Below are 12,399 nucleotides of genomic sequence, written 5' to 3' on the forward strand. Positions count from 1 at the left end.
GCCAAATTTATGATTGATGTCCCGATAACTGACATTTTGAAAATAACTTCAAGAATTACATAGAATCAATGAACTTTTTTTTAAACATCACTTTGTATTTCGTTCAAAAACTGCCCAAGTAGGGACTCCAAGCGTCTCAAGTTCCGGCACAAATTTTTGCATATAGACAGAAACTTACTAGAGTCTACTGCTGCATCTCTTAACCTCTATATTTTTGACATAAATGTTTCATACGTACAGACACAAATTAACTAAGAGTCTACTGTTGCATATGCATCTCTTCATATTTCATTCAAAAACTGCCCAAATAGGGACTCCAAGCATCTCAAGTCCTAACATAAAGTTTTACACATAGACAAAAACTGACTAGAGTCTACTGCTGCATCTCTTAAGCTCTATATTTTCGACATAAATGTTTCATACGAAAAGACACAAATTAAGTAGAGTCTACTGTTGCATCTGCATCTCTTCATGTTTCTTTCAAAAACTGCCCAAATAGAGAATCCAAGCATCTCAAGTCCCAACATAAATGTTTAAAAATATACACAAACTTACTAGAGTCTACTGTTGCATCTCGTCCTTGGACCAAAAAGCTTCCTTGCCATTGGACTTATTGTCAAGGGAAATATAGAATTAATGAGTTAACATTTTGTTGTTTTACATTAAATTATGTCAAAGGTTATTGTATAAATGTTACTAGAATGTGGATTAACTAAATTATACCTTTTTGAGTTCCACCAATAGTGACTCTTGATAATTTACTGTTAATATAAATAGTTATAAATGTAATTTTTTTATTTTCATATCTATTAATATACTATTCACTAATTGATGTCTTCTAGTAGTATACTATTCACCAGTTGATATCTACTAGTATGCTTTTCAACTAGCAAGCCAAGTGTCACTCTCTAATAGCTTATCTGTTAGTTTAATTCTAAAGTCTAAACTAGTTTTGTACCCGTTCGTTGAACGGGAATCGTCGAAAAATAATAAACTTTAGTCAATTTATAAAAATATCGATATAAAATACATATTTAATGTATAATCTATTATAATTTGTCTTAAGTATATTACTATGTGCGCATTGTAATGTAAAGTATTCTTATAATATAAATTTGAACATCTAATTCAGTGAATAATAATTCAAAAATAGAAAAAATAACATTCAACAATACCATAACATTCAAAAACTTGAAAATAAATAAAAAGTGCAGTAAATAGTATCAAATAATATTCTACTATTCAGAAACTTGTTTTTGTTTTTTTTCTGTTTAAACATTCTCCTCGATTTGTCTGTGCAAATCAGCATTTATTGATTTTCTATTATCACTGCATGATAGCAAAGTAGGATAACTAAGTATAAAAAAAATAAATGATTTATCGCATTCAAGTTTGTGTATAACAATACGTAAAGATTATAATTAAGTAAACGGGCAGAGTCTTTTAATTAACTAATGAATTTGCAGATATATCTAATAGAGATATTTATGTTTCTTGTATTTATATCGCATTACTTTCCAGTGCCTGTTGTTTTTGGTTGTTTTTCCTGAAGGCAAATTAACAAACATCGTAGTATATGATCACAAAAATCAATTAACAAACATGTTAGAAAAAATCCTACAAAAATAACGATGAAAGTACTTGTTTAAATCCTATGTCTTCATACAAAACAAATAGAAAATAAACAAAAAAACAAAATTCAAGATATGTTACTAAGCTCTTACAATTGAAGATCAACATGCCTTTTTAAAAAAAAAATATATATATATATATATATATATACATATATTGAAAGAAGATGTACCTAATAATCAAGAGGAGTGGAAACCCAAAATCGATACTTTAATATGCCAGCCGCTTGCACTGGAAATACCTAACCATGAATTTGATGTTTGAAATCAATATATTAGAGGCAATGTGTAGTGTAGACATAGGAAATAAGAATTGATAAGAATACAAAGAGATATTGATAAGAACATTAAAAGTATGTTTATCTTAATTTAAGTTGCTTAAAGTACGTAACTTTGGGTAGGAGATAAGAATCCTATAATATTAAGAATTCTTATAGGAAATAAAACCATAATCGTCCAAATAACTTTGGGTAGGAAATAAGACTTTATGTGACTCGTACTATGCATGTATATAAACCTATACGTAATAAATTTACAAATACATTATTAAGATAGATTTTACCGACCTTAAAAGACCGCCTCCACTATATCGAGTCCTTTAAGTGTATGGACTCCTATGATGTGGGTCCACACACGAAATACTCTCCACCATCTGGGTAGAGATGTATTGTGATTAAGGAATTATTAGCAGAAATATATTAAAAAAAAGACGGGCGGAGGACACTACGGATGGAGGCCTTTCTCTTGGATTGGAGGACACTACGGATAGAGGGTCGGGTAGGGGCATTCGGGGTGCAAAACTTCAACAAATATCTAATGTTTTATCTCATCTTTCTTTAGCTATGATAATGAGATTTTATTTCTTTGGTTGATGACACTCCATTTTCTTTATGGACTTTTTCAGAATTTTTCAATCAGATGAAGTGCCATTTCTCTTTGTACATCAATTATGCATGGGGACTGTGAGTCTTGTAAAAACTTTCTCGAGCTAACTTTCTTTAATTTCCATGTCTAGATTGTTTGTATGTTGTTCTATATATGGGTAGATTATCTTAAAATAAAAAGGATCTATGATGAAGCTGTTAAAAAAAAAGAATAGGACACTATAAAAATATATATTATCATTTATTCCTATATATCTAATAGAGGAGATTTATGTCTCTTTTATTTATATCGCATTACTTTCCAGTTCCTTTTTTGGGTAGGAAATAAGAATCATATAATATTAAGAATTTTTATAGGAAATAAGAATTGATATATATCCAAACAAAAAAGGAGCAAGCCACATAGGAAACTATTTGCCGTCTCGTTAAGCCACGTAGGAAAGAGAAAATATGAAGGGGATAAGTATGAGGATACGACTTTATTATATATATATATGATTATTATAATTTAGGTACTGAAATTCAAAAAAAAATGAAGTTTATTCCAAGTGTTTTATTCAAAATATTACATTAACCACACTACAACACAGTTCCTTGTCATTGATAATTACAAATATTTGTAACAAATTCTATCAAATCTTACAGCTTCCAAATTCAACAAATGAATAATAATAATAATAATAATAATAATAAATACTTTATCTTAGTATTAAATTATTTTTAATCAACATTTCCTATGCAGGGTTGTCAGTGTATCATGTCGTGTTATATTTGTATCATGTCATATTCGTGTTCGTGTTAAATGAGTCCAAATCCATGCATGACACATTTGATTTTCATGTCATGTTTGTGTCATGACTTGTTCACTAACGTGTCTAATTGTGTTTTTACCCAGTTGACTCATTTAACTTTTTATATGAAAAGTAGAGGTGAATATAACCAAAACTTAAAAGATGATTCTCTTTCTAAGAGAATATGTGGTGTTCCCTTAATCACTTTTATTCATAACCTCTGATTGAATTTTACTTATATAAGTTTTGAATGCATTATCATCTCATTAAAGATATACAAAAAAGTCTATTTGTTTTTCATTAACAAGAAAGACAAATGTTTAAGCAAAAAAAGAGAGGGAAAACTATGCAATAGAAGAGGAATATAAACAAGAAAATGTTCAAAAAGAAATTAGATGAAAATAATAGAAAATTTATGGAATAGCGTTAAAATTTACCTAGAAAAAATATTTAATCAGTAAGAAATGAAGAAAAATGAGCAACTTTGATCTAAAGATAAGTATTGATCAATTTGAGAAATTAAGAATGAAGATGGGAAGTGAAAAATTAAAATCATAAAGGTTGTCTATATTCGTCAATTTAAGAAAATAAGAACAATGAAGGAAGGAAGCAAAATATTAAAATAAAAAAAATTGTACATTTGAATTTGTGAAGTTTGGATTTGCATGTTTATATATTCTTGTAAGAGATTAATTATATTATTTTAAGTTTCAAACTTTAAAATTTAACACAAAACCATTTAGTTTTGGTGCAATATTAAGAATGAGCCAAGTAACATTTTTTCAAAATTCTTAACGTGTCAATGACAAGCTAATCGTGTCAGCCCATGGGTTGATCCACTACAACCCATTTTGTTATGTGTCGTGTTCATGTTGATCCATTTTTTACATAAATTATTCCATGTCATGTTTCATCTAGGTTTTTTTTCGTGTCGGGTTCGTGTCACGTTCACGTGTTGTGTTAGGAATTGTCAACCCTATTCCCATGCATAGCATGGGAGACAAAGTTAATATAGGCTATTCACTAGTCTAGATCTTCTAAAAGCTTTCCAATGAGCAATCCAAGTATCATTTTCTAAATTTTCTAAATTATCTTTAGTCTAAAGTAAATATGATTGATATTATCTAATATTTGTTAGTTTAATTCAAATGTCTAAATTCTTAAATTTTAGATAAAAATAATGGATTAATTTTTTGTACATTGATAGTGTATAGATTATCACCATTAGATGCATGAAAACTAATATAAACTTGAATTTGAAATTCAATCTTTGCATGTGTATCATATATCCAAGCATGATAGAATATACATTATCGATGTATATAAGATTAACTCAAAAATAATTGCTTAGTCAAACTGACTTATCAAAAAGCTAGCCTGAGTGAATTTGCTGCTTAAGAACAAATAATTAATCTAACTGTTAAAGATCTTCAAGTGAATCGAATATTGTTTTAAAAGAAATTACAAAGCTAGTAGTTTTGGAAGATTAAGATTTGTTTTAGTTGTACATGACAAACAATGAAAACTTCATTTGCAAAATGTTTTTGTACAGGATAATATGAACACGGGCTTTGTATGGATTAGGGAGTATTTCAAAAATAAGATTTTGTATTCGGAGTATATAATATCACATCCTAAAAATACTCCAAATACACACAATCTCAAATATACCTAAGAATAAATAAATAAATAAATAAATAAAATAACAAATCTACATCTTCTTCTACCTGCCACTACTCACCACACCTTCATCCCCATCGTCGCCACTTCTCCTTTCCTCCCTCCTCTACCATCACCACCCTCCCCCCTCCCCCAATCCTCTTTCCTTCTATTCTCTTCCTCTTCTTCCTCTTCCTTTTCCTTCCTTCCCTGAGGAGGGAGCAGAAGAAAGAAAGGGAGAAAGAGGAAGAGGGAGGAAAGTGAGGAAGGGAGAGTGAGGAGAGAGGAGGTGGGAGAGGGAAAGGGATTGTGGCAGTGGAGGGAGAAAGGAAGAGGATGTTGGTGGTGAAGGAGGAACAAGTGGTAAGTGGTCGTGGTAAAAAAATTTTAATAAAATTTTAAAAATACCTCAATAAAATCATAAATTTTAAAAATATTTGAAAATACATCCCCAAAATCACCAAATCCAAATGGACCATCTATAGTAGAAATTATTTTGAAACATAATATTACAGTAAAGATTTTGAAAAACATCCCTTAAAACATCTAATCCTTATGACCCCATTTAATAAACTAGTAAGTAAAAATACACAACACTTTTTAAAGATAAAAATTGTTATATATTTTTCTTCGACCATATTATTAAGATTTTCTTAAATGGTCTTGACTTAAGACATTCATCTTCATAGTTGTACTTATGCATAGGATAAATTTAAGTTTAAAATATTTCAAAAAGTAGAGTTCTTCTCATTCTAAAACAAATTTTTTTTAAAAAAAATTTCAATAGTACAAACAGTGGTCCTCTTTAGATTTACACAACCATTTTATAATGATCAAAATATTATACTTTTTTTCCTCAACCATGTTATTAAATTTTTTTAAAATAGTCTTCACCTCCTTAAGACCTTTGTACTCATAGTGGTGGAGCATATTTTGAAAATTAATTGATGAGAAAAATGCTTCCATGTTTCAAGGAAATAAAAATTTTGAGATTATTATTTACACACACTTATATATTGGAGTCTCATACTACACCTCATTCTTCTTCTACATCTTTTTTTGAAAACCTTCTACTTATAATCCCTCCCACCTTGAATGGCATTTCATTATAAGCATTTTAGATCTATTGTAATAATTTTAAATAATTTATTCCAAGTTTTAGATTGATTTTAATTAGTAAGTTACTACATCAACGTGGCGGAAAGGTTGGAATGGGTGATAAGGGTGGGAGGGATTATAAGTAGGAGATCTTGGATTCAAACCCTCCCATTTAAAAATAAAAATTGTTACTACACCAGAGTTTATTTGGACATTTTCTAACCTTTTTTTTTCTCTTATAATATTTAGATTCTCCACAAAAGGACAAATTCTACTTTGCATCCGCGAACTTGTATCACTTTCCCACCTTGCATCCTAAATTTCAATTTTGGATACTCTGTACTCTAAACTCTAACCCTCAAGTTTGTCCTACTTAAGCCCAATCAATGACAACTTTTACAAAATTAACGGCAAAGAGAACCTAATAATCAATCATAATATGCCAAAAGTAATCATAACTACAAAGTTTCATAGCAAAATAAAATAATACATTATCAATTCTTAGCACCATCTTTTATCTCGTTAATTTTCCTAACAATATTAGCAACTGAGACCATATAAATAAGTGATAATGTGCTAAAACTGGTCAAAAAGCTAAGGGTTGTAGTTAGAGCATAACAGCATATTGTCATTAATTTTCACCGCCCTTTATTTCATTAATTTTGCGAACGTAATTATTAATTGGACTTAAATGAGACATTTAGAATGCAAAGTGTCCAAAATTGATGTTTATGGTGCAAAGTGATAAAGTGATACATGTTTAAGGGTGTAAGATGGAGTTAAATCCTCCACTAAACGATAAGAAATAACATGTACCAATTGAAATTAATATCTTAACATCAATACCATGTTTACATGGAGGGACGTATTGATCTATCTAACAAATTTGAGAATTTAATAGGACGATAAAATAGTAAAAAAAAACTAAAAACGGTTGAAAAATATTATAGTATAATTACTTTATTCATCAAGTAACAAAGAGTGAAGTTTCTAGCCAGCTGCTCGTTGTATAAGAAGGTAATTTTCAACCATGATTTGAGAAGCAAATTGATACAAAAGCACTTCTCTAAGAAGGCTACAAACAGAAAGTCTAAGAGGAATGTTACAAAAAAGTGAGCAAAAGATCTTCCTTCTCTTCTTGGTACGCATACCTTAACCAATTTTCTGCCTATGGTGGTAGTTCAAGCTGGTCTTGAGGGGAAAAAAAATCAAGAAAAAAATGCTGATGCAAAATGGCTATATAGACTAGTGTTGCTAAGAAAAGTCCCTCTATCCTTGCTCACTATCAGGAGAATTTGGCGTTCTCACAAATCGACCCTGCATAATTAGCAACAAATTTATTTGAGACCACTACATTGTGAGTAATCATCATAAGAAACTTGATATAGTAAACCACCAAATTATACGGAATTATAACTATGACCTAGAAACTAATACAATATAAATGATTTGAACACATGCAAACTCGAAGTAATAAATTCACTCAAGAATTAACACATAAGTATTTCCTAAAACAGGAGATGTTCTAGCAATAATAATATGTGAGTTAAGAAGCCAAGTCATACTTCCAAGCAGTGTTGGCCAACCAAATAAGCATTTTTTCGTTCCTTAAATAGATGACACTTTTAAAATACCCTGTAAGAATAAATTTCTATCGCATTTTTATGTCAAGCCAAAGCGATCAATTGGTCTTTCTTAACATCTCTAACCCCACATGAAATAAGAAAAGATTAAGCGCAATATACACCTAAACGATTAATTGCAGCAATTAAGTACCTAATAATATCAATTTGTAGCAAATTGCTCGAATAGTATGGAAAACATTAAATTTTGGTAGCTGTCTTTGAATAAAAATAGTTTAGTACACTATAATCACAAGGGTATTGGAATAAACTCATGCAAATTAGACATATTGAAGCCTTTTCAGAATAATTGTATAACCTACTAAAATGCTACAATTGATTTAACAATACCAAAAAACTTGATATCTAGGGGTAAAACTAACAATGAGCGGTAGTTTAGGGTGTATATTAAAATTAACCCAAAATGCTAGCAAGGCCAAAGAAAACCGTTAAATACCTTCATTCTGGGCCGTCGATCAGCATTGACTTTCCTGACTTGGTACCTGATTTTCTTCGAGAATAGGCGCGTGCGTCGCTTTTCCTTGTAGCGCAATACGCTGGCTTCCCTAACACCACCTGTTTCTGAGAATAAGTCTATTTTAGCCAGCCTGGCCTGCACTCAATATAGATTTGAAAAATGATTAATGCTCCCAAATGCAACAGAAAATGATTGGTGGTAATTGACAAAATCATCCAAGCAAAGTTTTGGAAAAAGGAATTTTGCAAAACCATCCAAGAAAATGTTTATATTTTGTTTCTCATTTGATAATTGAAAACTATGTTTCAGAGTACTAGTACCATTTCTAAGTAAACATGTGAACATCACATGATTCATGCTCCCAACTGCAAAACAAAATACTAATAGTAATTGATAAAGTCATCCAAGCCAACTTTTGGAAAAAAGAATTTTTCATCCGCTACATTTTGGTTATCATTTGATTAAATGGATAGTTGTTAGTTGCTATGTTTTAGTGAATTTTTAAAATCATGTTTACTTGACCGATTAAATAAATGAGTTCATATGCAACTGAATATCACGATATTTCTAAACGATAGAAATTAACATAGAGGTGACCCATTTTTCAAATTTTTTTCCTATAGTTTAAGTCATTTATCGTTTAGTATAGAATTTTTCTAAATAAATATTGTGGTGCATAAATACATGGAGTTTTCAATATTTTTTAAAGACCTTAAGAAATTCAGTGTAGACTTCAAAGAGTTCTAAACAAAGTTGGATACGTACAAGATGCTAATAGGTTAATGAAGAATGACAGACAGCTTAAAATAATATGGAACCCACAATTTTTAATTAGTTTATACATTCCCTATAATAAGATAGTGAAGTTTGACGTATAATAAAGTTAATTAAATTATTTTAAAATCAAAGAAGGAAAAGCTCGTTCAATTAAGAAACAAACACATGGAGAAGAAATAGTAAAAAGGACGCCATCTTGTCACACTAATGGAATGTAGAAAATTGTTATTTATTACTAGTGTAGTCATACCACTAATTAGAGTGTATAAAACAAAAATAGACACAGAATTTATTCCTTGAGGATTAATTTTTTAAAGGAACAACCAAAATAAATTCTAAAAATCTTTTTTTTTTTTTTTGGTAAAAGGTCCTACCTAAGCAGCTGTTTGATAATGCCGTACGAAGCCAACGACAGCCATCATGATTAAATTTTGTGACTAATGATTAACAAATTTCAATAACTTAAAAACAATTCTAAAAAAGTAATAAAAAGAGTTCCAAAGAGAAGAGGCCAATTTTGCAAAAAAGAAAAAGTTAGCACGTGCGACATGAGCATAGTCTAAAACAATAAGCTTAGTACTCTTTAACTAAAATAACGAACTACTAGTATCAATTTCAGGGCAGGAGGACTAGAGAAAACATACTTGCAAATCATTTCCAGAAGCCTCAGCCACTGGAGAGTCATCGGCAAATGGCGACGGCCCATCGGACCACGCAGTCAATACGTTGTCGTAGTTCAATTTTAGTAGCAAGCTACCAACATTTGGCTTAGGCTCATTAGGCTCCTCCTCCTCCTCCTTGTCCTTGTCCTTGTCCTTGACTTTGTCCTTGGCTAATTTTTGTGCAGGACCAGAATTTTGCTTCATTGCTCTTGCAGATGATGATGAAATTAGAGTCTCCTTTGCAGTTACTGATGATGGTTCAGCTAAATTCTTCAATTCGACCGTCTTTTCGACCTTTTTCTTCTTCTTCTCCGCCGGTGGTTTATGGAATCTTGGTGTGATGTCACGGACATTTACAATAGGAAACCACCAATCTCCCTCGTCACTATTCCTAAATGCTCTAATGTGATTATTTCTCATCCCAAAATTTCCATACTCAGAATTAACTCCAAATCCTAGCCCAACTGGATAACCATAACAAGTTCCTATTTGACTAGTATTAGTACCATAACAAAACGTATTAGACTCATCAACTGCTTCATTTTCCACACCTAAATTCCCCATTATGCTGTCAATCCCCTGTTCAATTTCCTCATCAAGTATTGACTCTGCATCGAAATCCTCATTGAAATCATCAGACACCTCCGAGAAATTCATCTTGGAATTGATTTCCCCTGGACTCTGGCATGGCTTTTCACAAGAACTTGCCATCTTTTGCTCAATTGGATAACTATTAGGCTTCTCTAGCACAGGTGGATGATGTATCAAGAAGCTCGAATTATCGATGACTGGAAAAGGTAGTAACAAGTCTGATGGCTCATATGAAAAGGGGTACTGTTGTTTGGTGAATTTGCAAGGCTTGGTGAGGTGTTTTGTGGAGAAAATTTTAGGATAGGCTGTGGAAAGCAGAGCAGCTGCTTCATTGTAAGTCTGATTAGGCCTTTTTCGAGGTGTTCGAGGCTTTCTAGTGGAGATTGCAATTGGAGAGTTGCTTGATTCTGAGAGAGTTGATGAAGGAGATGACGACTGTGACGTCCATGATGTTGTTGGAGATTTGATAATCTCAAGGTGTAATCTGTATGCTCGACCGCCTCCACTCAAACAAGAAGACATTTGTAGATTGAATCAAGAAAGATTGAAAAAATTGAATCCAGGAGAAACTTGACAAAAGCCTTCAATCAAGAGTAAAATCCCATCAAGACAAGATGGAAAGCTGAGCTACTTATGCCTTCATTCAGAAGCTGCAAATTGCAACCTTTCGACTTTCAGGACAGAATTTAATTTCAGAAAGAAGACTGGAAAACTGAATTCAAAGCCTAATAAAAGACAATTGTCATGAAAATGGGAAAGCTTAGAGGAAATCCCACTTCACAAAACAATAAAACAAAAAAAGCTGGAAACTCCAGCAATTCTTGAATAGTTTCAAGCTTCAATTGCACCTTAATGATGAAGATGCGAAAAGGGACAGCTTTAAATTCAGCAAAGTTTCAGCAACAATCGGCAGAGAAGTAGCAAGAGTTGAATAGGTAAAGAGGAACTGTCCGCAAAGGAGAAGAAAGTACAAGAGCCCTGAAGGCTTAAACCCTAAAAGGTACAACTTCACTTCGCTTCACTATGGACCAAAAGAACCTAAATGACCGTCAAGAAAAAGTGAACAGGCCAAAACCTTTTAACAGTACCTCAGACTAAGAAGTCACCAGAAACCCTTTAAAAAGGAAGGCCAGAAAAATACAAGAAAGCCTCAAAAAATCAGCCTTGAATTTACCGTCACATTGAAAGGAAAGTCTACGCCAAATTGTCCTCCAGAATTTATGAAGTTCCTATCTTCAGCTATGAGGTAAAGCAAAAGGAAAAGCTACTGTCTGTCCGCTGAAAGTTTTGCAGGATGAAAGAAAAATTGAAACACAGTGCTTTAAAAACTCTGAAAAGCTCAAATTGTCAAAGACTGATGGCGAAGAAAGAGGAGTAAATGCACACAAGAACCCAAAATTCTAGTGTCAAGAATAGAAATAAGATTTGGTGAAGAGGGATGCTGAGAATTCAGAGAAATATCTCAAAAGTGGAAACGTGTCTGGTAAAGGAATCCAAGAATGGACAACCTTGAGGTTTATATATATATGGTTATTTCTAGAGGTGAGAGTTTTTTTTTCTTCTGGGACAAAATGAATCACGAGAGGGGCAGATAATAAGGTCCAATTCCTCTGTTGATCAGTTCAGTGGATATAGCAGAGAGAACCCTTCAGTCTTCACCCTTCAAAACCCCTATCCCTCCCCTCACTCTGTCTCTCACACACACTTCATCACACATAGACACGCACTAGAGTGTGGAGTCTGGACTCTGGAGTGAGGGACTGGAAGAACTTTGGTTGGGTGATGGAAAGAGAAAAGAAAGGGACAAGGAGAGGGAAGGTTTAATCAGTTATGGGAAGGGAGTAGGACCACTTTTGTGCTAAGCAAATGGAGAAGTCTAAGCTTAGATTTTCTATCTTTGCAATTTCATCAGTAATCCATTATTGTCTAGTGACATCATTCATTGACATAACCACCCTTATTGAGATAACTTTTATGGAACTAAATTATTTTTTTTTCAAATCTTTCCTGTCTAACCAAAATGGGAAAAAATTGGAATTAAAAATTCAAATATTTTCGTTGCAGATATTTTAGTATTTTTGATGGTATGCTGATATGGTAGTAACTAGTAACAAATTTACACGCAACTTCTTCAAATACCTAGTTGGTTGAAGAAGCTAAAGAACTTAATTTTTAGGCCTGTTTGGAAGGTAGGTTTTTTGGGTGT

At 32.0% G+C, this 12,399-nt stretch overlaps 1 protein-coding gene across 2 annotated transcripts; it reads right to left on the reverse strand.

The window, feature by feature from the left end:
• Positions 1 to 6,995: 6,995 nt before the first annotated feature.
• LOC113775854 (protein CHLOROPLAST IMPORT APPARATUS 2-like) lies at positions 6,996 to 11,969 on the reverse strand. 2 transcript variants are annotated; one of them, XM_027320891.1, is made up of 3 exons: positions 9,585 to 11,969; positions 8,143 to 8,267; positions 6,996 to 7,380 (listed from the first exon to the last, which is right to left on the reverse strand). In XM_027320891.1, exons 1-2 carry the CDS (start codon positions 10,713 to 10,715, stop codon positions 8,145 to 8,147), a joined length of 1,254 nt encoding a protein of 417 aa, XP_027176692.1. In that variant the 5' UTR covers positions 10,716 to 11,969; the 3' UTR covers positions 6,996 to 7,380; positions 8,143 to 8,144. The 2 variants fall into 2 exon arrangements, with proteins under 2 accessions (XP_027176692.1, XP_027176691.1); XM_027320890.1 differs by having other exon boundaries at positions 8,143 to 8,298; positions 9,585 to 11,964.
• Positions 11,970 to 12,399: the final 430 nt, after the last annotated feature.

The sequence above is a fragment of the Coffea eugenioides genome, chromosome 6 (genome assembly GCF_003713205.1).
Source record: "Coffea eugenioides isolate CCC68of chromosome 6, Ceug_1.0, whole genome shotgun sequence".
Lineage (NCBI taxonomy): Eukaryota > Viridiplantae > Streptophyta > Magnoliopsida > Gentianales > Rubiaceae > Coffea > Coffea eugenioides.

What these genes read in the sequence shown, in the direction of transcription:
- LOC113775854 (XM_027320890.1), bottom strand. Translation starts at nt 10,715, where the DNA reads ATGTCTTCTTGTTTGAGTGGAGGCGGTCGAGCATACAGATTACACCTT. An exon ending in CTTCTGGAAATGATTTGCAA is followed by an intron (nt 8,299 to 9,584) that starts GTATGTTTTCTC and finishes TATTGAGTGCAG; the next exon opens with GCCAGGCTGGCTAAAATAGA. An exon ending in ATCGACGGCCCAGAATGAAG is followed by an intron (nt 7,381 to 8,142) that starts GTATTTAACGGT and finishes CTAATTATGCAG; the next exon opens with GGTCGATTTGTGAGAACGCC.